General features: G+C 38.7%; 1 protein-coding gene across 1 annotated transcript in view; it reads right to left on the bottom strand.

Annotated features, from left to right (window-relative positions):
* Positions 1-23,293, bottom strand: part of LOC124555878 (delta(14)-sterol reductase LBR-like) — a 147,418-nt gene that overhangs the window by 33,300 nt on the left and 90,825 nt on the right. Inside the window, exons 13-14 of the mRNA XM_047129940.1 lie at positions 22,290-22,435; positions 6,298-6,475 (exon numbers count right to left, since the gene is read on the bottom strand). Of these exons, the coding sequence (XP_046985896.1) occupies positions 6,298-6,475; positions 22,290-22,435 (324 nt within the window). The remainder of the gene's footprint in view (positions 1-6,297; positions 6,476-22,289; positions 22,436-23,293) is intronic.

Consider the following 23,293-nt stretch of genomic DNA (forward strand, 5'->3'; position numbering starts at 1 on the left):
TGTGTGACTTGACTACTTTCTTCCAGTCATCAGGGGTGACTTTCCTAACAGCTTCAATGCAGAGGGCCTCGACTGCAGACAGAATTTTTTAATTGCTGGAAATGTAATCTTTAATATGTGTCTGTATAAATTCTATTGGGTTGAAATGGCTATGACAACATGGCAGACTAGTTACTGTACGGCCAGTATGTTTTTGCCAGCTTGTCGATTTAGCATATGGGGATCTGTGTGTTATGGCAGGATATCAGAGCCTTTTAGATTTTAACACTTACTTCAAGTGTTGATGACACAAAGGCTAGTCGACTCCTACTTTGGCTCTGGCATGGTAGGCATCTTGTCCATAACAACACAATGGATGGGAGCATTATCAAAAACAAATGTTGATGGTGCAGGCACATAACACACAAACCCTTTCTCTCAACTGACCTCATACGGCAATCTCCAAGTCAAGAGAGTGACATTCAACACTTCCCCCCCAACAACATTTGATGAGACAGTCAGTAAAATTATTCTGGGTTTGAGACCTCATTGTCAACTATAAAATTCCAACGTTTCAGCAACTGTCGCAAGGCGCCTTTCTCAGAGTGTACTTACATTTAACATTTGATGAATTCGCTTCCGAGATTTTTCAGCATCTCACAGCAGTGTAACAACAGATAACAACTGTTAGACAAGGGAAACAAAATCTCAGTGCACTACGAACAATCCCACAAGATAGCAAACTGCCTGGCACTACCACATAATACAAGCACGAAGTGTTATAATGGTGGGGGTTGAAAATCTGGCAACTGAAAGTGGTTGCTGTAGCTACAGGGACAGCTCATGGGACAGGTTGAATGCAGGTCATGCCTTCCTCGTGGGCCTCTCCCCATTACCACCTTAATAGCTACGAAAGTAATTCAGAACTATACACAGCTACAAATATTTTGACATGTCCTAACACTCTACCACATATAAAAGAACACTATTCCAAAGAATACCACTAGTACACACTTGCTGCAGATCACTGTCTCAAACAATCAGGGACAAATGATAACATACACTCTTCTAACATATGGGTGCATTCCTCCACATCCATCCTTGATGAAATTTAGGCAGTCAATCCCAAACAGAAAAGCTTATCCTTCTACTTTGCACTATGACCACTTAGCAATTTGGAGGAAAGTGAGTGTTATCAGGTCCTCAGAGATGGTCTGTCATTCTCACATGAACACGAAATAACATACCTGAACATGCAATACAGCAGGCCCAGATGAGTATAAAAATATGAAACATTTCTGTCAAACCATACTACAATGTCCTAAAAGTCTTTACCAGCTGGGAGGAACTGGAGGTCAAACACTATGTGAGATTCTTGCTGAAGAGATGTAATGGCCAGTTTAATTCCAGGCTTTGGGTGATGGAAACCAGCAACATGAAAGTGTCAGAGGCCAGTTACTTCACTCACTGCCAGATGGAAATTTCTGCCCATTTCTGTAGTTGACACGATTGGATTCTCAATGATAGTATCTAAAATGACTTAATCTTGGCCCCTGGCAGTTACTTTGGGATTTTTTGCTTTTTTGGCAAGCGTAAAGACTTCCTTCACCCTCTTGCTGATATCTTCTTACCCACACTTTTACAGTTGCTTCCAAGACACCAATTGTTTCTGGAATACAAGTGATCAAACAACCCTATATTCACAATGATTTGAAAAGAACACCTCCCCATTGAAATAATCATCCTGATAGAGCTGCTGACATAATTCAAAGGTAATAATACTTGAAGAAATCTTTTACTGCAATACAGGAATAACGCACTTGTGCAGATCATATTTACTCATAAATCCCAGCAAGGAGGACTATCCACAGATGAAATTACAGACAATTGTCACCAAAAGCTATTTTTGATTGTGGCGGTAGAATACAGAGAATGCAAACACTTGTTATTGCTGTGTTACTACACTCTCACCTTGCAGCTCACCGAGTAACAAATACGCTAGCTGCACTAGGGACATCTCTACTGCCAACAACATAAACAGTTTTAGATGTAAAGTGCAAGTTAAAAGTCACCCAAAGTTTCTATCTTCATATATTCTTTTCAAGTACGAAGGTCTTGCTGAACAAAATACTATAGATCTATAGCAACAGTGGGTTGAGCATTGGATAAATAATTATCATTGACTCTTCATGCTCTGTGTAACACCCTGACAACTGTGGATATTTCCTTTTGTCAGTAATCTGCTTCATTAACACTGGTATATAGTTGTGACAATATCACAACTTTCTGGTGGACACACATGCACATTTAAGAGGTTCAGAAAACAAGTAGGTGAACCATCATCTCATTATATGCAGAATTCATGCATCAATTAGGGTTATATACACTACAATTGAATATGAAGTAAATGATGCCAGAAATATTTAGCGAAATAATTAGAAGGACTTATCTATTAACGGTATTCATCCCTTCATTGATTCCCTTTAGAGGTTTGTCAATTACAACAAGAAATTTTATTAGGTACTTCTCTGATCAGATTGAGCACCACAGCTGACACTAATTTTGATGATTAATGAAAACTACCATTTACTGTGCTATGATCAGTTTTGTTCTTAGAACACTTTCAGTTTGTTGAGTTGTGCTACAGTCATAATATAAATAGTCTTGTTGTTATATGTAGTGCTGAAGCCCAAATCCAGAAACAAGTATCCACGCTGTGCCTGCCTGCCTGCCATACTTAATCATTAAACTTACACTGAACAGCCAGAACATTTATGAAAATTTACCTAATAGGCAGTATGTCCACCTTTGGCACAGATAACAGTGGAAATCCATCATGGCATGGAACATGGAAGCAGTGAGGCCCTGAAAGATTGCTGGAGGGAGTTGGTGTCACATCTGGGCGCACATGCACGCGCACGCACACATACACACACACACACACACACACACACACACACACACACACACACACAAGTTGGCTAATCCTCGTAAATTCTGGGAAGAGATGGGGTGTGATGAGCTCTGATGCCTCTTTCAATCACAGCCCAGATGTGTTCAATAGGGTTCTGATCTGGTGAGTTGGGCAGCCAGCACATCAATTGGAACTCACCTTTGTATTCCTCAAACCACTCTATCACACTCCTGGCCTCTGGACATGGCACATATTCTTGTTGAGAAATGCCACTGCAGTTGGGAAACATGACGCCATGAAGGGTTGTACGTGGTCTGGAACCAATGTACGATACTCCTTCACCATCTTGGTGCCTTGCACGAATTCCACTGGACCCATGGATGACCAAATGAATGTTCCCCAGAGCACAATGAAGCCGCTAAAAGCTTGTCTCTATCCTACAGCACTGGTGTCAAGTTGTTACCCTGGAAGAAGATGGATTTGCATCCTCCCATTGGCATGATGAAAAAGGTATCAGGATTCATCAGACCATGCAACGCCCTACCACTGCATCAACGTCCAGTGCCAATGGTCATGTGCCCATTTCAGTCATGGTTGCCCATGTCTTGGTGTTCACACTGGCACATGCATGGGTCATCGGCTGCGGAGGCGTTTGATGCACTGTGTGTTCAGGCATACTGGTACTCTGCCTGGCATTAAAGGCTGATGTTAGTTCGACTACAGTTTGCCGTCTGTCCTGTTTTACCAGCCTACAACATCTAACACCTGTAATGAGGAGTGCCTGCCCAAACACATTGCGTCTGGACATAGTTTCACCTTGCCTTCTCGATGATGATGATGATGATGATTATGATTGGTTTGTGGGACACTCAACTGCGCAGTCATCAGCACCTGTACAAATTCATAATTTTTACACACTCTAATTTTTATTCAGATCCAGCCACTGTCACAAATGATGATGATGATGATGATGATGATGAAACGATGAGGACAACACAAACACCCAGTCGACAGGCAGAGAAAACCCCCAACACAGCCGGGAATCAAACCCGGGACCTCGTGATCCAGAGGCAGCTTGGCTTCGCAATGTGTTAAAGACACTCACCACAGTGCTCCTTGAACAACTGACAGGTCATGCAGTTTCCGAAATTCTCATGCTACGCCATCACAATCTGGCCTCGGTCAAACTCAGATAGATAATGCGCCTTTCCCATTCTACAAACAATGGAGAATCCGGGATGGAATGTAACAATATAATGAAAAGCATAGTTGCTACTCACCGTATAGCGGAGATGCTGAGCCACAGAAAGGCATAATAGAAAGACTGTCAGAAAGTTAGCTTTCGGCCAACAAGGCCTTTGTCAAAAATAGACAACATACATATACCTAAAAACAAAGATGATGTGACTTACCAAACGAAAGCGCTGGCACGTCGATAGACACACAAACAAACACAAACATACACACAAAATTCACGCTTTCGCAACAAACTGTTGCCTCATCAGGAAAGAGGGAAGGAGAGGGAAAGACGAAAGGATGTGGGTTTTAAGGGAGAGGGTAAGGAGTCATTCCAATCCCGGGAGCGGAAAGACTTACCTTAGGGGGAAAAAAGGACAGGTATACACTCGCACACACACTCATATCCATCCGCACATACACAGACACAAGCAGACTATGTGAGATTCTTGCTGAAGAGATGTAATGGCTAGTTTAATTCCAGGCTTTGGGTGATGGAAACCAGCAACAGGAAAGTGTCAGAGGCCAGTTACTCCACTCACTGCCAGATGGAAGTTTCTGCCCATTTCTGTAGTTGACACGATTGGATTCTCAATGATAGTATCTAAAATGACTTAATCTTGGCCCCTGGCAGTTACTTTGGGATTTTTTGTTTTTTGGCAAGCGTAAAGACTATACTATTAATATTCTATACTATTAATTCATAGACAACATACACACGCACACACACACACACACACTACTAACACAACTCACACATGACCACTGTTTCTAGCATCTGGAGCCAGTCGCCAGAGACTGTGGTCGCGCGCGCGCGCGCGCGCGTGTGTGTGTGTGTGTGTGTGTGTGTGTGTGTGTGTGTGTGTGTGTGTGTGTGTGTGTGTATTTTTTTGACAATGGCCTTCTTGGTTGAAAGTTAACTTTCTGTCAGTCTTTTCGTTGTGCCTTTCTGCGACTCGGCATCTCTGCTATATTGTGAGCAGCAACTATCCTTTTCATTATACTGTTACATTCTTTATATCGACAGTAGGTCAGTGGTCACAATGTTCTGGCTGATCAGGGTATCTTATCCATAGGTACATACCTGGACATTCACATCTACCATAATGATAACAACTGGCATAACTATTCTTAGACATAACAACATTATTAAAAGCCCAGGTAAATACAATATGACATATTTAGCAGGTCAAGAGGGGGTGCAGGGGTGTTTGGACCTAATGACTGTCATTCATAAGGTGTGTGTGTGTGTGTGTGTGTGTGTGTGTGTGTGTGTGTGTGTGTGTGTGTGTGTGTACAGGGGACCAGTAGGGGACAGGTGGAATGGTGACATTATGACTATAACCACAGGCAACCTGGCCTTAACGTAAAAAGGAAAGGGTCAGATAGGATTTAATATCAATTTCATGGTACAGCACAGAAAATCTAAAACTGGATAGCTGATCATTCGCTCTGTTATCCTCCCAAATAGGAGTCCAGTGTCTTAATCAATGTGCCCCTTTGCTTGGTGAGGCTATATTATACTGTCTACTACATTGTGGTGTTCCACAGATCCCCCCCCACAGCAGAAATTTAGGATACCACTAAAATGACACTACTATCACAATCTACAACTATATAATTAGCTGCAAGATAAGATTTTCTGTATATCGAGGCATTGTGGCTGTCAGAAATAGCTATCTGACAGATTCATGCATCGCACAAGTTCCGTATGTCTACTCATACTAAAATCGAAGAGTTATAAAATTAAACAGAGAGATATTTGATAAGAAATTAAAGAAAAGACTACTCTGTACCGTTTGATACAAAAAAGTGATCATGAAAATTGGTATCCTATTATTTTTGCTGATTGGGTTTCCTCTACTACCCATAATGCTCCAAGCAAATCCGTGAAGAAAAAGTGTCACAGGTGTTTGTTAAGAAATGCTGATCAGTTGATCTATCACACTACTATAAACAGATATGTTCCAAGAAAAAAATTAGACATGCATACCTGAGAACTTAATCTGTTGACTTAAAGAAAGCAAAATATCAAAGTGATTTCATCTGTGATTATACCCCTGAAGATAACAGTGCAGGTATTAAAAGTAATCCTAGCAGGAGAAAGCTCATTAATGAAGTACACACACTTTGGAAGCTGTCCTCTCCAAAATTTCTTGATAGCTTACCATTACACCGCATTTTCAAAATCCCAAGCTTAGTCAGAGGTCCACTGACAACTTTGCCAATAGGCACAATGCTAAGTAAAGCTTGGAAAATTATAAGCATTATTATTCCAACAGCCACTTGAGGAATCAGTACAAGCTGCATTTGAAACAATACTTCAAATTTTGTTGGGTCCGGTACCTGATAGACAATGAAAAGAGCAAGTTAATGAATTTATATACAATTACAAAGACATTGCTCAAAATGCAACAAGGTAATCCCTTTGCAAGTGCTCCCTGCTAAACCCCTAAAATATTTACAAAGTATTATATAATGTAAAAGACTTATTATGTGCACATCACATCTGGATTTTTCAACTATTTTAGTTACTAATTCATAAAAATCAGTATATAAACCTTGCACCTTATACATCAGACACATGTTTAGAATTGATACTACTGTTTTCAAAATGTAACACAGAAAAGGAAATAATCACATGAAAAACTAAAAAAAGTTATGAGGGTAAGCTTAGAATATAAAAATAGAACTGAAGTGTGAAAAACCAAGAAAGCTTCATCAAGTAATAGTATAAAGGTACTGGGAGACTGACACACTGACCAACATTATGCATGCCTGGATAGCTCAGCTGATATAAGAACAACCAAAGAAAGGCAAGGGATCAGGTTTGAGTCAGTCAGGTCCACTGTCTTAATCTGACAGGAATTCCAAACATGAGAAAGCTTATTTATTTACATCAATGTTCATTAGAAAAATGTGATTTCAAATCCAGTATTATTTCCTTTACACAGTGATTAAGAGATGTACTTTCTTGACAATGATGTACTTTTCCTATCATCTGATTTTCTTAAACAGTATGACTCTTGGCGTGTCTGCTTCAAGAATAGCATAGCACAAGAAATCCACAACCATGCTGTTCAGTGTAGCAGATACACAGTTTGTTAATCTGGCATTTGGAAAATACTACAAAAAGTGCTATTATTTGTTTACTGAAATTTTCAACCAATCAAAACTTCCACAGGGGAGTATTACTGAAATCCATGTAACTATAAAGTACACTGCTGGCCATGAAACTTTCTACAGGTGTGTACAAGCACTTGAAACTTGTGTTGAACAAGCACAGTCAACACATGTAGTTGCAAACTGAAATAAACTGGAAATGATTTGTAGTTTGAGTCTGAAGTAAGGTCTCTCCAAATCAAAGAGTCTGTCACGAGGAAAAGCTTGAAGACCACTCCTCATGCTATTATGCAGCAGCAATACCTTAATTATCTAAGCTTGTAGAGTCATTCTTCGAGTAAACTGCAAGCAGTGTAAGCAGAGAGTACATTACAAAAGCCCCAATAACACATCATGCAGATATCAAGTCACAAGACAACAAAAGTTCAAGTCTATCAGTGGCAATAAACAAGATGTCCCAACTACACATGAAGAAGAGATGACTGGCACACAGTACTCGTTGTGTGTTAAGTAATATCCAATATGTTAATCCAGCAGTGAAATAAAGTTATAGATCACTAAATGTCTGCCAGACGAGTTGGTCATCTTGGTTTTTGGAATCATCTGTAAGCTTGGAGCTGCTGTGTCACACTTATAGTCCAGTGAAACTGTCAGAAAAAAAAGCCTGTACCTTGCAAAAGGTGGGGTAGAAGATTTTATTTTTTTTAACTCGTTCATATTGTTGGAATGGTTAGAAAACCAAGTTTTGCCAACAACATTTCTCTTGGGAAAACTTTCTGCAGTCAAAAAACTTCGAAAATTTTGGACTTTTTTCAGTTCTTTCAAAATATCTCAGTTTCATTTGCTCCTATTGCTATGACGTCTATTTTCTTTTTTAAAGAGCACAAAATTCTCTACAAATTTGATTTTTTTTCTCTACATATTTGATTCCCCCCCTCCCAGTATCTAACACGCTACAGCGTGTCAAAAAATACCAATTTTTCAAATTTCGAGCAAAGTGGCAAATTACCTAATTTTTGAACACTGTTATTTCAGTTTCTATTTGTGTAGTATAAACATATTACTCATCATGTTATTCATTCGAATTTACCATCTCACTCTGCTGCAGGGCCAGGACAAACAGCATCATATTCAGTAGCTACGAACACATTCACGTCGGATTGCGTGAAGTTTATTTGTGTAACAATATGTAATACGACTGTATGCAGGTGCCGTACATTTTCTACACTTGATTGACGTTAATGATCAGTTATAAGAAAAAGTATGTAGGAATTGTTCTTTAGCGGACAAAAGCGCACTTATTCTTTGGCAGGCAGAAGGCGATTATCTGTGGTGATTGTCCACAGTGCGCTGACAGCTATTAGCACACAACAATAAGGGTCCTACAGTTTGGAGTCGCTTCCATTCAGTTGTGGTGCTGAAAATGAGTACGACTGACATGAATTTGTGATTCATTTGCGAAAAAATGAATACTGCCTCGGGCATGGATGTGTGTGATGTCATTAGGTTAGTTAGGTTTAAGTAGCTCTAAGTTCTAGGGGACTGATGACCTCAGAAGTTAAGTCCCATAGTGCTCAGAGCCATTTGAACCATTTTTTTGCGAAAAAACTGTGGTGAGTGGTGGACGCAATGTGAAAAAGAAAGGACTGAGCACACTTATCGATTGTAGTGCTAAACACAGGGAGTCTGCTCACACCCGTTTTTTGAAAACGCTCAGTAAGTGATGGTGCATGAAGCATGCTACAAGAAGTACATTAATGAGAGAATGATAGCAGCTAGCCTTCAACATCCTCAGGAACCAACAGGCGTGCTACATTGGTCGCAAGAAAAAGGTCAGTTCAATTTCAAAGAGAAATGCTTCTTATGTGCAAAAGGGAATTTTGGTAACTTTTTAACCAAGCAGTTAAGATTGCCATATGCCAAACGAAATTTTGTTTACAAAGTAATGAAATTGGAAGTGCAATCGACAGTATTAGAACAGGCTAAACGACATGCTGATTAATTTGGTCAACAAGTGATAGAGCGGATTCAAAATGTAAATGATTTGGTTGCTGCAGATGGGTGGTACCACAGATTTTGCTACAGAAAGTTCTTTCACCGTGTTTCAGCTACTGGACAGAAACGAGGTTACAGACCTGCAACACAAGTAGATGAAGGCATGGAGGCTATATCTGCCTACCTGGAAACCAATACGGAAGAATATCAGTTTTCTATGGACGATCTGTTAGAGCAAATACCCACATCACCTTGTCCTGATATTCGAACTGTCAAGGCTCGCCTTTTCCAGAAATATGGTGATGATGTGGTGGTAGCTGAAACAGCTTCAAAGCCAGCAGTCGTATGTTTCAAGAATGTTGGGCACCAACTACTCAGTGAAAATTGGTACACCAAAAGAAATTCAGATCCTCAGCAAGAAAGACTACGAATCGTCAAAGCAGCTGCAAATATCATATTAGATTATATAAGATCTGTAGTGTACGATGTAAAACAGTACCCTCCCTCTGATAATTTTTTATGAGATGTAGAGTCTGTCATACCAGAATCTGTAAGATTGCTCTTTGAAACTATAATTTTGAAACACAAGCGGCCTCCCAGAAAATGGGGGAAAATATGTGTTTCTCTTGCTCATGCACTCATAAGTGCTGCGAGGCCACGTTCATTTATTTCATCACTTTTGACTGCTATTAGTGCATACTTGTACCAGAAGTTTGGCTCAAAACATCTCGTCCAGGTTTTGTCTTCCCTTGGCTTTGCAGCATCTTATACGGAAGCTGCCCTATTGGAAGTGTCTTCAATCCTTCAGCTTGACAACGAAGGGACACATTTTGCCAATTTGTGTTTGATAATGCCGATTTCAATGTAAACACCCTAGATGGAACTGGTACTCTTCATGCAATAGGAGGTATAATGTGTGTTACTCCTCATGATGCATTGCTTCCTCAGAAAAATATTAAAAAGTTGAATCATCATCCCTCAGCTCAACTTGTTAGTGAAGCCAGAAAAAATGACATACAGACATTCCACAGAACACAAGTTGGAGGGCTGAAGGCTATAAAAATTGAAGATTTGGACATAATTGCTCCTGCAAAAGGTGAGATGGTCATCTCAACAGCGGAAATTACGTGGTTATATTGTAAATGGTCTCAGAATTCAGTTGTTTCAGGATGGAATGGTTACATGCAACGCTCGACGGCAGGCAAAGAATATGAACGTTCTAAAATAAAGTGTCTTCCATTTCTTAATTCATCACCAAGCCATTATGATGCCATATATACTGCTCTGATGACAGCTAGAGATGCATGTAAAAGACATAATCAGACTACATGCTTTGTCACACTTGATCAGCCGCTGTATTGGAAGGAAAGGGATATTGTGGAGATTGACCTTCCTGAATTGCATAATGTGGAGGTCCAACTTGGAGGTTTCCATTTCCTTATGTCGTTCATGGGATGTATCGGTATGATCATGGGTGGAAGTGGATTGAAGGACTTATTTGGTGTAATATTCACTGAAAACAGCGTTGAATAGATTTTGTCAGGACACGCATATTCCACGGCTGTGCGAGCGCATTTATTGTGTCACCTTGCTTTGGTCTGTCAAGTGTGGGATCACATTGAGCTAACAGAAGATGAACGTGGGATACTGAATAACTTGTCTTCTCCTTGTGGTGAGTCAGAACTGTCAGTTGGCCAGGATACCAGTGTTCTCAGGGAACAAGTCATAAAAAATTTTGTAACTGCCCTGAAAATGATTGAAAGTAAGAGACCCACAGCAAAATTATGGGTTCAGTACTAAAAGATGGTCACTCTCATGAAACAATTTATTGAAGCGGATCGATCAGGCAATTGGAAACTTCATCTTGAAAGCATGCGAAAAATGCTTCCCTACTTCCATTCAGCTGGACATTTTATGTATGCTAAAAGTGGCCACCTCTACTTACAGGATATGTTGAGACTCGAGGAAAAAATGGATTTATCAGAATATGAGAAGTTCACACCGAAAGCACATTTTACAATCCGGCGATCAGAAAAGTATTGGACAGGGGTTGCTTCTGACATGACTATAGAACAAACATTGATGAGAACCATGAAGAGTTCTGGAGGACTTACTTCTGGCCGAGGAATTACGGATAGTGTATTAACCAGATGGACATTGGGTATGATTCACATGCAGAACATTTGTGAAGAAATTGAGTCGTATTGCGAAGTGAGCGCAGTAACATCAGACCAGCATGTAGATGCAAAAAGTTGTCGCATCGAACGAGATGGCATAGACTTGCGTAAGCTGCATGATTGGTTTTCAGTGCACCCTGCCTTCCCTGAAAGTGATTTTATAACATCTATCAGCAGTGGTGTTGTCGGAACGGAGGATGTTAATTGTCATATGTGTCACGAAGAGGGGGAAAAAAGCATGAAAAGAATAGTTGGTGACAATTTCCACGATGTAAAGTTCCGTAGAAAAGATAAAGTTGTGACTCTCCTTTCTGCATTCAATTCTGTAAAAGCTGGGAGCACTAAAATTACTCCTGTTGATCCTTTAACTCTTTTCCAAAGGAAGTGTTTAATGAAACAAAGTGAAGAAGAATTAAAAGCCTTTCTGAAATATGAACTTGCTCCTTACCCAATGTCCCTATTCTCAGAAAAAGGCATGCGAAAAGGAACAAAATCTTCATTCTACAGTGCCTTCGTTCCAGTGGAAGATGTGAAGTCAGGTGGACCGGGTAAATTTTTTGTCATTGATGGAGAGTACCTTATCCACAAAGTAATTTAGACTCGAAATGTTTGCTTCAAGTCAATAGCCCAAAGCTATGTTTCTTACCTGCAACGTCAATTTTTGATCTGAATTTGCTGTTGTATTTGATGGGTATCCATGTGAGGGAGACAAATGTAGCACAAAGAGTGCTGAGAGAATTTGTAGGTCCAAAAAACATTCTTCGATTGACGTTGTGGTTGAATAAGAGATGGTGAACCAAGTCCCTCAGGACAAGTTCTTGTACAACGAATGAAGCTAGATTCGTTTGATCACACTTCTTAAAAAGGAATTTCTGGAGTGTAGCATTGAAGTGCACCAGGTGCAAGAAGATGCTGATGTTATGATTGTAGCATCTGCCATTTCAAGAACCAAAGATTTTGGAAGTGTTGTCATTGTAGGAGATGATGTTGACCTGCTTGTGCTCATGTCCGGTTTGGGGCAAGGCACTGAAAACTCATTTTTCTTAAAGCCAGGAAGGGGAAATGCGGAAGACAAGTGGTTTTCCGCTGCATCTTACAAGTTTGACAGTGAATATATTCTGTTCACTCACACTTTTAGCGGATGTGATACAACATCCGCTTTTTTGGTCAAGGAAAAATTAAGTGCTGTAATATTGTTGCGAAAAATGAACACCCAACCTCAGCGCTTTGCACGTTCAATAAACCACATGCTACCCGTGAAGAAATAATAACAGCAGGAGAACAGGTTACTATCGCATTTTATAGTGGAGGTGTCAGCAGTTCCCACACACTAGACCATTTGCGGTACCAGCTATTCGCCAAGTCTGCCACAAAAAGCAAACTGAATCTTGCATGGTTGCCACCTACACAACTGCACAACATCATTCATTGCGGACTTACCAACAAGTCCAAAGTTGGATGGGAAACTGGAAACCTCCTGAGAAATGGGGCTGGAATCACAGTGTTCACAGTCCAATGTCCGTTATAATGAGCCAAGATATAGCACCTGAAGCACTTCTTCACATTGTTTCATGCTCATGCAAGCTGAACTGTGGCGGAGCGTGCACCTGCAGAAAAGCGGGTTTGAAATGTTCTTCAATTTGCAATAAATGTATTGGGGTCAACTGTGAAAACGTGCCAAAATTTTTATATGAAGACAGTGAAGATGATGTTATGGAGGATGTCGAGGAAACCGCTGATGAAATCAACAAACCTGCTGAGGCTGACTCGCTGTTTAAAGAAGAGGTCAATCTGGGATCAACTCTATGTACAGACCCTGAATCTGTAACTCAAGGAATTTCTGGTGAAACTGAGGAACCTGGCCCATCAAAACGTTGAAGTGATGCTCATATCTGTCTCAAGTGCGCTAAAGTGCGATATTACAAGTATTACATACCCAGAACTGTCAACATTTTTTAGTAACTGACAATTCATTTTAATTGTAATAAAGCTACTTATTTTTAATGTCAACTGTGTGGCTTTTATACACAAGAATAACTACCTACCTAATTAGGTTGGCTATTGCAGCTAATAATAGTTCAGTATCCTGAGACAATTTATTTTGTGTGTGTGTGTGTGTGTGTGTGTGTGTGTGTGTGTGTGTGTGTGTGTGTGTGTGTGTCTTAATGATGTATTTTTATATTTATAGTTTTACAAATACCAGGGCCCAGGTGGCCCATAGTGAACTTCAGGTAGTGATGTAAGAATGACAATAGTTGGGTGCCCAGCAATCCTCATGTTGCATACAGAGAAATTGAATACCTGAAAGTGAGGTGGTAAATTCCAACATATAACATGATGTATAATGTATTTATACTACACAAACAGAAACTGAAAAAAGTGTTCAAAAATAAGCAGTCTTGCCACTATGCTCAAAATTTGAATAATTGGTATTTTTTGAGGCACTGTAGCGCCTTAGATATTGGGAGTAGAAAAAAAATGGCAAGAATCAAATTTGTAGAGAATTTTGTGCTCTTTAAAAAAGGAAATAGACGTTAAAGCGATAGGAGCAAAAAAACTGAGGTATTTTGAAAAAACTGAAAAAAGTCCGAAATTTTCCAAGTTTTTTGACTGCAGAAAGTTTTCCCAAGCGAAATTTTGTTGGTAAAACTCTGTTTTCTAATCTTTCCAACCATATGAACGAGTTGAAAAAATAAACTCTTCTATCCCACCTTTTGCAAGGTATATCTGCTATTTGACTGGACTATTATGGCCACAAGGTATGATGGGGTAAGAGCCAGTGATAGGCATTTGGCACAGTGAGCCTGTAAGTATCCATTGTGTTCGAAAGACTCATTGATAATCAAGTGCTGTTTGTCACAGTGCTATGATGATCAAGGACATTCTACAAAAGTTAACAGAGATGTACATTCTACTGGACAACCCCAGAGTAAGCGAGCACGTTTCTAGTTGGTATATATTCAAGCTAGTAGTTGTTTAATTTTATTAGGAATGTGTGTCATTTAATGTCAGATGAATGAGATGCCAAAACCAATGTTACCGGATTTTCCTGAAGTCTTCCTTGTTCAGTCTTACAATCATATGAAATGAGAGCACCTAAGTTCACTTTCACTTCTGTTATAGTTAGTGAGCAGTGGTGAGCTACAAAAATAAAAACTGATGCTTACTGTCTTATTTAAGTTACCTCAGTCCCATATTAAGCTAAAGAAAATAATTTCCTCCACTTAATAGACATGAAAGTACTTTATAAATTGAGTATGAGTACAGAAGACAAAAATTTGGCTGCTAGTCACATGCTAAACGAACAAAAAGTGTGGCTATTTTCTGACTCTATGATGTCTGTAAGCAAGAGGGGAAGAAAATTCAAAGATGATACTGTTATGATGATGAAATAATGTATTCATTAAATGTGTACTTATCATGCATGCAGTTTTCACTGCAGATAAGTTATTATGACACTACTCTCATTTCCCTTCCACTATGAGTTTGCTTGAGTCACCTCAGTTATGAGCTCTTGTAATCTGGTCACGAGTTACCAGCACCCCCTTCCCAAACAGCTGCTAAGATCACCAGTAACAAGCAAGCTTCATGCGAAATGCTGACTGAAGCTTCTGCCAGATATTATGTTCAACACTGTCTCCTGGAGTAGCAGCTCCTTTGCTGTTTTCCCACTGTACCTCTCCCGCATGATTTAATTTTGAACAACAAAGGACTTGCATTCAATGGAATAATAGTAGCTCAACACAATATCCGGTCTGGAGTGCCACAGGGTGTTGTTTGCAAGTCTGCCTGATAAATATCGATGGATATCTCACTTCAATGTTCCGGTAGGTATTCCAATACACAGCCCTGTGTCACCCTAGAAGTATAGCAATGCCACTAATCCATGGCTGCAGGTTCACAAGCATAAACAGTTTTGCATTACCTGCAACAGAAACAATTCTTTATTCCTCTTCCTACAGCTGCTGTAATACCATTTAAAAAATTATTTTTGTGATGAGATTTTGCGCACTACTGAATTTTGAGTGTGTTTTGTGCCAGAAGTGATCTAGGGATTACATTTTATTTCCCTGAGACAATTAACAATGAATACTGCATTTTCCACTAACAGCAGTGTACAACCTACACAAGGCAGTTACAGGTCAAGTGCTTGCCCACGGGCAGCCAGGGGAGAGGTAGGGAAGGGTATACAAACAGCTCACTTGAAGGCAGTCAGGGATTTGGGTTGTTGCCAACATGATCATATGACTTGGCACTTGCAAACACTCATGCTCACGGAGAACAGTTTGAACAGCCTGACCTATACAGTTTTCTCAGACACATTCCAATGTTTTCAGTAGTTTCAAGTGTGTACGAGAGAGTTCATAGCTGCACCATAAGCAAAAACTGAAGCCTCAAGACCATTGTACGTACATACTACTACTACTGGTAGTGGTAGTTTCATTACCTTGGCTGTAGAATAGTGCCACGTATCTATCAATACAGTCATACATTACCATCTGTTACCCAGATAATAAAATGAACTGTGTTAGTTCCACACAATTCTACTTATTATATTATGAACAGTGTTCTAAAGATTTCTAATGCTAAAGTAACTATGTTCATTACTTTCACCTCCTCACATTTCCACTTTGCTGTCTCTAATACCAGAGACTGCCATTTTCTATCTAATTTCATAAAACCTAACCAAAAAGCAACTACCTCAAGCAATACTTAACAAACAAGCGAGCTAGATTATTTGATATAACTACAATTAAATTTTTAATTCATACTACAAGCTTAATTAGTTACAAACCAGGTCACCTCTGGAGCGATCTACAGCCTTTAATCTCTGTGCAAATACTTTCCCAATGCTATATTGCAAGAGATGTGCAAGAGCATTTGTTGTTTGAATGGGCAGAAGGGGATACATAAGATTGAAGGAGATGGAGGAACATCTTGAAGAAAGTGTGTCCAGCACTTGTGCAATACTCATTATAATAATTTGTAAGCGTATTGTTATGTTGGAGAGAAACTTCTGTATTGAAGAAAGTTTCCATAAAAAATAATAATTTATCTCTCTGATTCCTGACAATACCCCAATTTTTTAACCAATAATATGAATCTTGCCATTAACTGTTACATCCAAATGACAAAGGATCATTATTATGAGTGAAACATCTTTAGATATTGCAAAAGTTACCACACCTCCTGCAGAAAGAATTGTCAATCATCATTTCTTCTTAGGTTCTGTAAGAATTCAAGGAATTACTCATGAAAAATGTAACAAACTGAATGAATTCTATATAAATCTGATGAGACATTTTATTTGCTGTTTCCTAGTTAAAGAATTTGATGATTTATTAACACAGAGAGAGGAAATAATTGTAGTCTTACATGTTCAACCAGCCTGATTTGACTCTTGCAGAATATACAGGATCTGCAACAACTTTATAAATCAACCAAGTTCAAGTTTTTCCAAGACAAATTCTATTTAGCCAAGAAAACTTGGGAAACAAGTCAAAGTAAACCAATAAAAACTTTGCCAGCTTACATCTCAATCCTTTTATATTAATTTATGGGCACTATTGATGCTCCATGAACATGAACACTAGACTGAGAAATTTATAACATTAAGTTACAGCATCATGCCCAAATAAAACGTCATCTTTTCTGTATTGTTGCTGGGGCACTGCATCTTTTTGGCATAATTAAAAGACAAGTCTTGTCTAAGTGGATTGATGGGCAGAACTTAAGGATGAAAGTCACTTTCACATTATGTGTCGCTACCAAATAAACTGGCTTGATGAAACTTGGACCACAGAAAGAACTGCTATAGCGTAGCACAGAAGGTAACAGAATGAAACATGCAATGAGATGAACAGGAATGACGCTTTTATTCAAAGACAATAATTATCCTGAAGTCATTGTGATTTATGATGGTTGTCTGGACATTACAAAGGGCTGGACATACTTCTTAATGGAGTGTACCTCACTAAAGCCCAGATTTCTAAGTAAAACACATCATTTTTTTCCACACTTTGAGGAATAAGCAGAAAGGCTATACTTCATAAGACACACTTAGATAAGCAGTTTTAACTATGTCTGTCTGGGCTTTTTCTGCTTATTTTGCAATTAAATGTTTCTGCTTATTTATTTTATCATTTTCAATAAAAAGAGCATATTTCACTGAAAACTGTCATTTTTAAAATGCTTATATGACTCCTAGCAATCATTTATCAATCAGTGATTATCTTTTTTAACGGTTTATAAAAATTAACTTCAGTCAAATAAGCAAGAAAGAAATTCTCAGGTACAGCTAGGATGATGTGAAATAACACTGCAAGGAGAAAGAACATGCTGCAATTAGGTAGATGAGTCATCACTTCATCAGTCAGTTACTGTATTGACATGATGAGAATGGCACATGTGGTGAATCCCTGAGTTCCAAGCTGCAGTGTGTCATGCAACACTCATTGGTTTCAGTGTGCACGATTGCTTGCTGTTATAAGTAGGGAATGCCATTCACAAAAACCTTTCAATCAGCATTCTTACACAAATATGTAAACACGTCTGGAAGAAATATTTTCAGTGACGACGACAGTGTCTTAATATGTTTTCTGCAGGAAAAGAGTGTATCTAGAAAGAACAAATATGACATTGTGCAGCAAATTAATATCAGGTGACCTGAGGGGAGGGTTAAGAATAAATCTAAGTTAAACCAGCAACTGATCAAAAACAATGTTGGTGAACAATCGAGTTATAGTGACATATTTTTCAAAGACTTGGGCTTAGCATTAGTGGGTTCCGACATTCAGTTGTGGAAACCGAATAATGTGAAACTTCATGTATTTTTCTAAAAATACATAAATAGGAGAGTATCAGACAAATTTACATAGTGCAAAAACGATATAGCACAATGTTTTCAAGAAGTGATTTGTAATATTCAAAATATGATAAATCACAAAAACACACTGACGAAACCACAGATGCATTGGGACAGTTCATGCATAGTGCTGTAGTTGGTGCTATGAAAACAGGGAGCAGGTCACTTCTTAATATACAAATTCTCAACCAAGTAAATCACCCTACTGTTGCCAGATTTTTCAATGACATGATGTGATAGTGTACTGTTATTTGTCAGTGATGTTGCTCTGTATATCATTAAAGTGGGAACCAGATTAAAAATTCTTTACCCTAAATTAGTTCACCTGATGTGCCTTGCTTACAGTTTACATTGTATTGCTGAAATCATCAGAAGCCAGTATAATGATGTGGATCTTCTTGTTTCTAGTGTGAAGGCAGTGTTTGTCACGTCACCAATTAGAATTCAAAAATTTTGTGACCTCCTTGCAAATTTGGCTGTACCTCCTCGGCCAGTTTTAACTCAGTGAGGAACATGGTTACATGTTGTGTCTTATAAAATGCAACACTTCAGTGAAGCGAAAAGTGTATTGAATTTCCTAAATGTGGAAGGTACAGTCAGTTCTGCCACAGTCCAAGAATGTTTTACTAAAAATGGCATCCTAGAAAAGACACACTGCATTCATAATCGTTTCTCCAAAATACCTCATATTTTAAGCAGTTGGAAGCCCAAAATAATTCCTTGGAACATTCACTTTTTCTGATAGACAAATGCTGTCAGAAACAACTGGAGTTGCAAAACTTGTGTTTGTGAAACTGAATCAGGCGCTAAGGGAAAAAATACATCTGGTTACAAAACATTGAGTCAAATTTTTAAAAGCCTTTCTGGTGAAGAAACAAATATTGAAGAGGAATTTGCCAAAGAAGAGCTGTGGTACGTTTCACATGTATCTGAGACATCATACGATGCTGAAAGAAGATTTTTCACTGTACAAATCATTCTTCACCAATAGATGCAGGATGGCACTGCATGCTCTGTAACATGCTCGTATGCTGGGCACAAAGCTGGGAGGGAATTCTTGTGGTAGGAAAGTTGACAATTGCTCGATGGTCATTGGTGCATGTGGACATGCTGCAATATGTATGCCAAACACATTCTACAAGTGCTCCATGGGATTTAAGTCGGGGGGAACAGGCAGTCCAGTCCATTCACCGAATATCCTCTCTTCCACCTGCACAGTTCGATGTGGTCGCACATTGTCATTGATAAAAATGGAATTCCGGATGAAATGTAGCCTGGAAAGATGCATGTGGGAAAGGTGTACAGTGTCACAATAACACAGCTCTGTAGGTGTACCACGTTCAAAGATTTGAACATCAGTATGCTTGTGGAACCTTATGTCTCCCCATACTGTAACACCTGGACCACCAAAATGATCATGTTTGACAGTTTTCCTGGGTGCATTACGTACTCTCAACTCTTGTCATATGAGGGCATGTAATGCACCCAGGAACACTGTCGAGCACGATTGTTGTGGTGGTCCAGATGTTATGGTGTGGTGGAGGGAAGTGTTACATGAGTGTACTGACCTCCATATCTTTGAACATGGTATACTCACCAGTAAACTTCATTGTGACACTGTACTTCTTCCCCATGTACTTCTTTTCATAGGTGCATTCATCTATGACTTCATTTTAATGGATGACAATGAGCTATCACATCAAACTGTGCAGGTGAATGAGAGGATATTCGTGGCAAATGTACTGGCCTGGCCTCCCTCCTCCTGAACTTAAATAACATTGAGCAAAAGTGGGATGATGCATTGCATCATGTCCACTGGCATCAATAACCATCCAGCAGTTGTCAACCATGCTGGTGGAGGAATGGTACACTCTACACAGTACATAACTCGCATTGACTTCAGCGTAATTATTCTCTTGAATAAAATTGTCATTTCTGTTCGTCTCATTGGGTACTATCAAATGTCAGTTCTTTCTATGTACAGCCCAAGCTTCATCAAGCTATGTTACTTGGCAGTGATACAGCATGTGAAAGTTACTTTTCTCCTTAAATTTTGCACACCACTGTAGATTAGAAAAGAAAATAATCAAAGCATAGAATTAAAAGAGGAATGAGAACAATGCTTTAACAAATGGCACCTCCACCTTCAAAGAAATCTTTGGGCCTGTAATCACATATGAATGTTCACTTCAAAATGGGAAAAAAATTATTTAGAGTTTGTGTATTTTACCTTCCACAAAATTAACAGCTTTTAGACAACTCCATACAAATAGTAACCATGTTTCCAATAAGCCATGGATAACTCTTATCCCAACTGAAATGACACAATATCACAAACATACTGATGCATATTCTATATACACAATTAACAAATTATGAGCATGGTACAAAAAGACTCTTCAAACATATGATACCATGATTTTGAGTTTGCGGTCTAACAGTAAAATAATATGTAATGGTACTCCCCAGGCCTCAAAACTTAGCTTTCTCTTCACCACAGATTACATTAATGATATTACACAGTAGACCAATTTCTGCGGAATCTGTTAAACAGATATCACCTGACTGTCATTATGAGGAAATTAACTATTAGCATCTGAAATTAACTATTAGCATCTGAAATTAAGTTCTCATTGGAAATTAGCAAATTATGCACATAGTAATTAAGCAACATAAACTGGCAACAGCACAAGTCCCTAGCAATATGCTGTCCCCATTTTACTTTGATGACAATGGAGACACTTTGTGACACAAACACCATTACACAGTGGAAATAGCAGGAAACCACAATCATCCATCACCATCACCCTTCAACTCACAACTAAGAGAAAATGATCCAGTATGAACACAAGGCAGTATTCCAAGAAGTGTGGCTCAACATCACTGAGGCCCAATGATCTTGAGAATCAAGCAAGAAGTCTTTATCAAGCCAATCAAACCACACTGATTCATTTCAGAACTAATGGTGTGGTGCATTTGTCACCTGTAGGGTGCTGTAGATGAACGAAGTGCATATGATCTACCAGCAAATCCCTGAATGAGAGGGAGGTGGAAAATAATGAGGGTGATATATTTGGGATCCAATTCATTTCCATGCAAATATTATCTCTATGAGAATAGCACAATTTCTGTTGGCAAGTGTGACCTATTTATTGTCCACCCCACCCCCCAAAAATGACTTATGACACACTTTTACCAATAAGTACAAATAACCTTTTTCCACACTTCAAACTGCAAATGGCAGTTTTCTCATACCAAATTAACCTTTGTGCTCGTGACATAGACACTTTTGTACCCCATATTAAGTCGGCATTTCCATGTGGTATGCAGGCAGACTTTTGTTGTATGGCATTGAACTGAAATTCATGAAATTTCCTTGACTGATCAACAAAGAAACAATAATTACAAATTTACAAAATGGCTCTGAGTACTATGCGACTTAACTGCTGAGGTCATCAGACCCCTAGAACTTAGAACTACTTAAACCTAACTAACCTAAGGACAACACACATATCCATGCCCAAGGCAGGATTCGAACCTGCGACCGTAGCGGTCGCGCGGTTCCAGACTGTAGCGCCTAGAACCGCTCAGCCTCTTCGGCCAGCTATCAAATTTACATTTCAACATCAAGCCTTTCATTATATTTAATAAGTTGCATTCAAAGTTCACAGTTAAAGAGTTGATTTTGCTAACGAATAGCTCAATTATGCATTAAAATAAAAAATAAAAAACTGATGAGTCCTGCAGAGCTGCCACCTTGTAGGAGAAGAAATTAAGATTCATTAACATAACCATAGAGTATTAGCAGTGTGATCTTTAACTATGTCTTTTTCAAACTGTTAGCTGCAAAACAGGACTTTTAAGGATTCAGTTTCTGTAACCAAAGGTTTCAGAGCATTTATCTTTATGTCTTATGCTGTACAACAGCACATAGATCAAGGGAAGATGACTTCTGATAAGAGAGAATATACTGCTCACTACATTTATATGTAGTACTTACCAAATTAAAACTAAACAAACTCAAGACATATAAAGGCAGGAACAAAATCAGCAACAAAGTACCAAGTCTTCCTCCAAATTCCATAGGATATTTATTCAGATACTTTTTTTCATTATCTTTCACGTACTTGGTAGCAAGTGTAGAATCTGTAAGAGAATCACATATAGTGTTAATAGATGTTCACTTCTGGGTGGCAGCCCACACAATAACCTTTAGAGTAACAAAAACAGATTTCATGTATTTAATACATACTCTGTAAAACAGTCACTTGATGGGTAAGAAGGAATAACTGATTTACTTGATATCAATGAAAAATAATCTGAGATCAAAAAGTAAGTTGAATGGTACAATATATATGTAATGCAACTTAAATAGTGAGGCAAAATTACACCATGGACTAAACCATGTCATGTACTGTAAATAACTTGAGTCAAATCACTTTGTTAATTTTTAAATGGTCATGTCACATGAAGTCCTGTTCATTGCGTTCACCACACAAAAACATTTTTATTAAAACTGTGTATCACATTTTGTTCGAAATCAGAGATTTTTTTCCATCAATGTATGCAATGTAAAAATTTTCTAGACACATTAAAATTATTTTCTTGAACCCACATCTGTAAACTTTAAAGACTTTGCACATGAAAGCACATTTCTAGGTTCACATGTCCAAATATCACAGCTTTAACCTGCCTGAAAAGTTCACATGTATGTCACACATTGAAAAGAATCTACAACTCTGACTATGAGCTGTGTACAAGCTCTGCATTGGAAAATGAAATTCTGAACAGTCACAAATTGTAATACTGATTTACTAGCTTGAAATTGAAGTAAAATACATGCCTGAAATGCTACACAAGCTAATGAATATTTCCTGAATTTTGGGTTCACTACTATGATTCTCATACGAAGCCTGAGAACATAATACAACAACACAGTAAACTGTGATACGCATATTTGCCTGGATTCATGGAAAGTTTTAAAATATTTTCAGAAACAGTTAC

This window comes from Schistocerca americana, chromosome X, assembly GCF_021461395.2.
Source record: "Schistocerca americana isolate TAMUIC-IGC-003095 chromosome X, iqSchAmer2.1, whole genome shotgun sequence".
Classification (NCBI taxonomy): domain Eukaryota; kingdom Metazoa; phylum Arthropoda; class Insecta; order Orthoptera; family Acrididae; genus Schistocerca; species Schistocerca americana.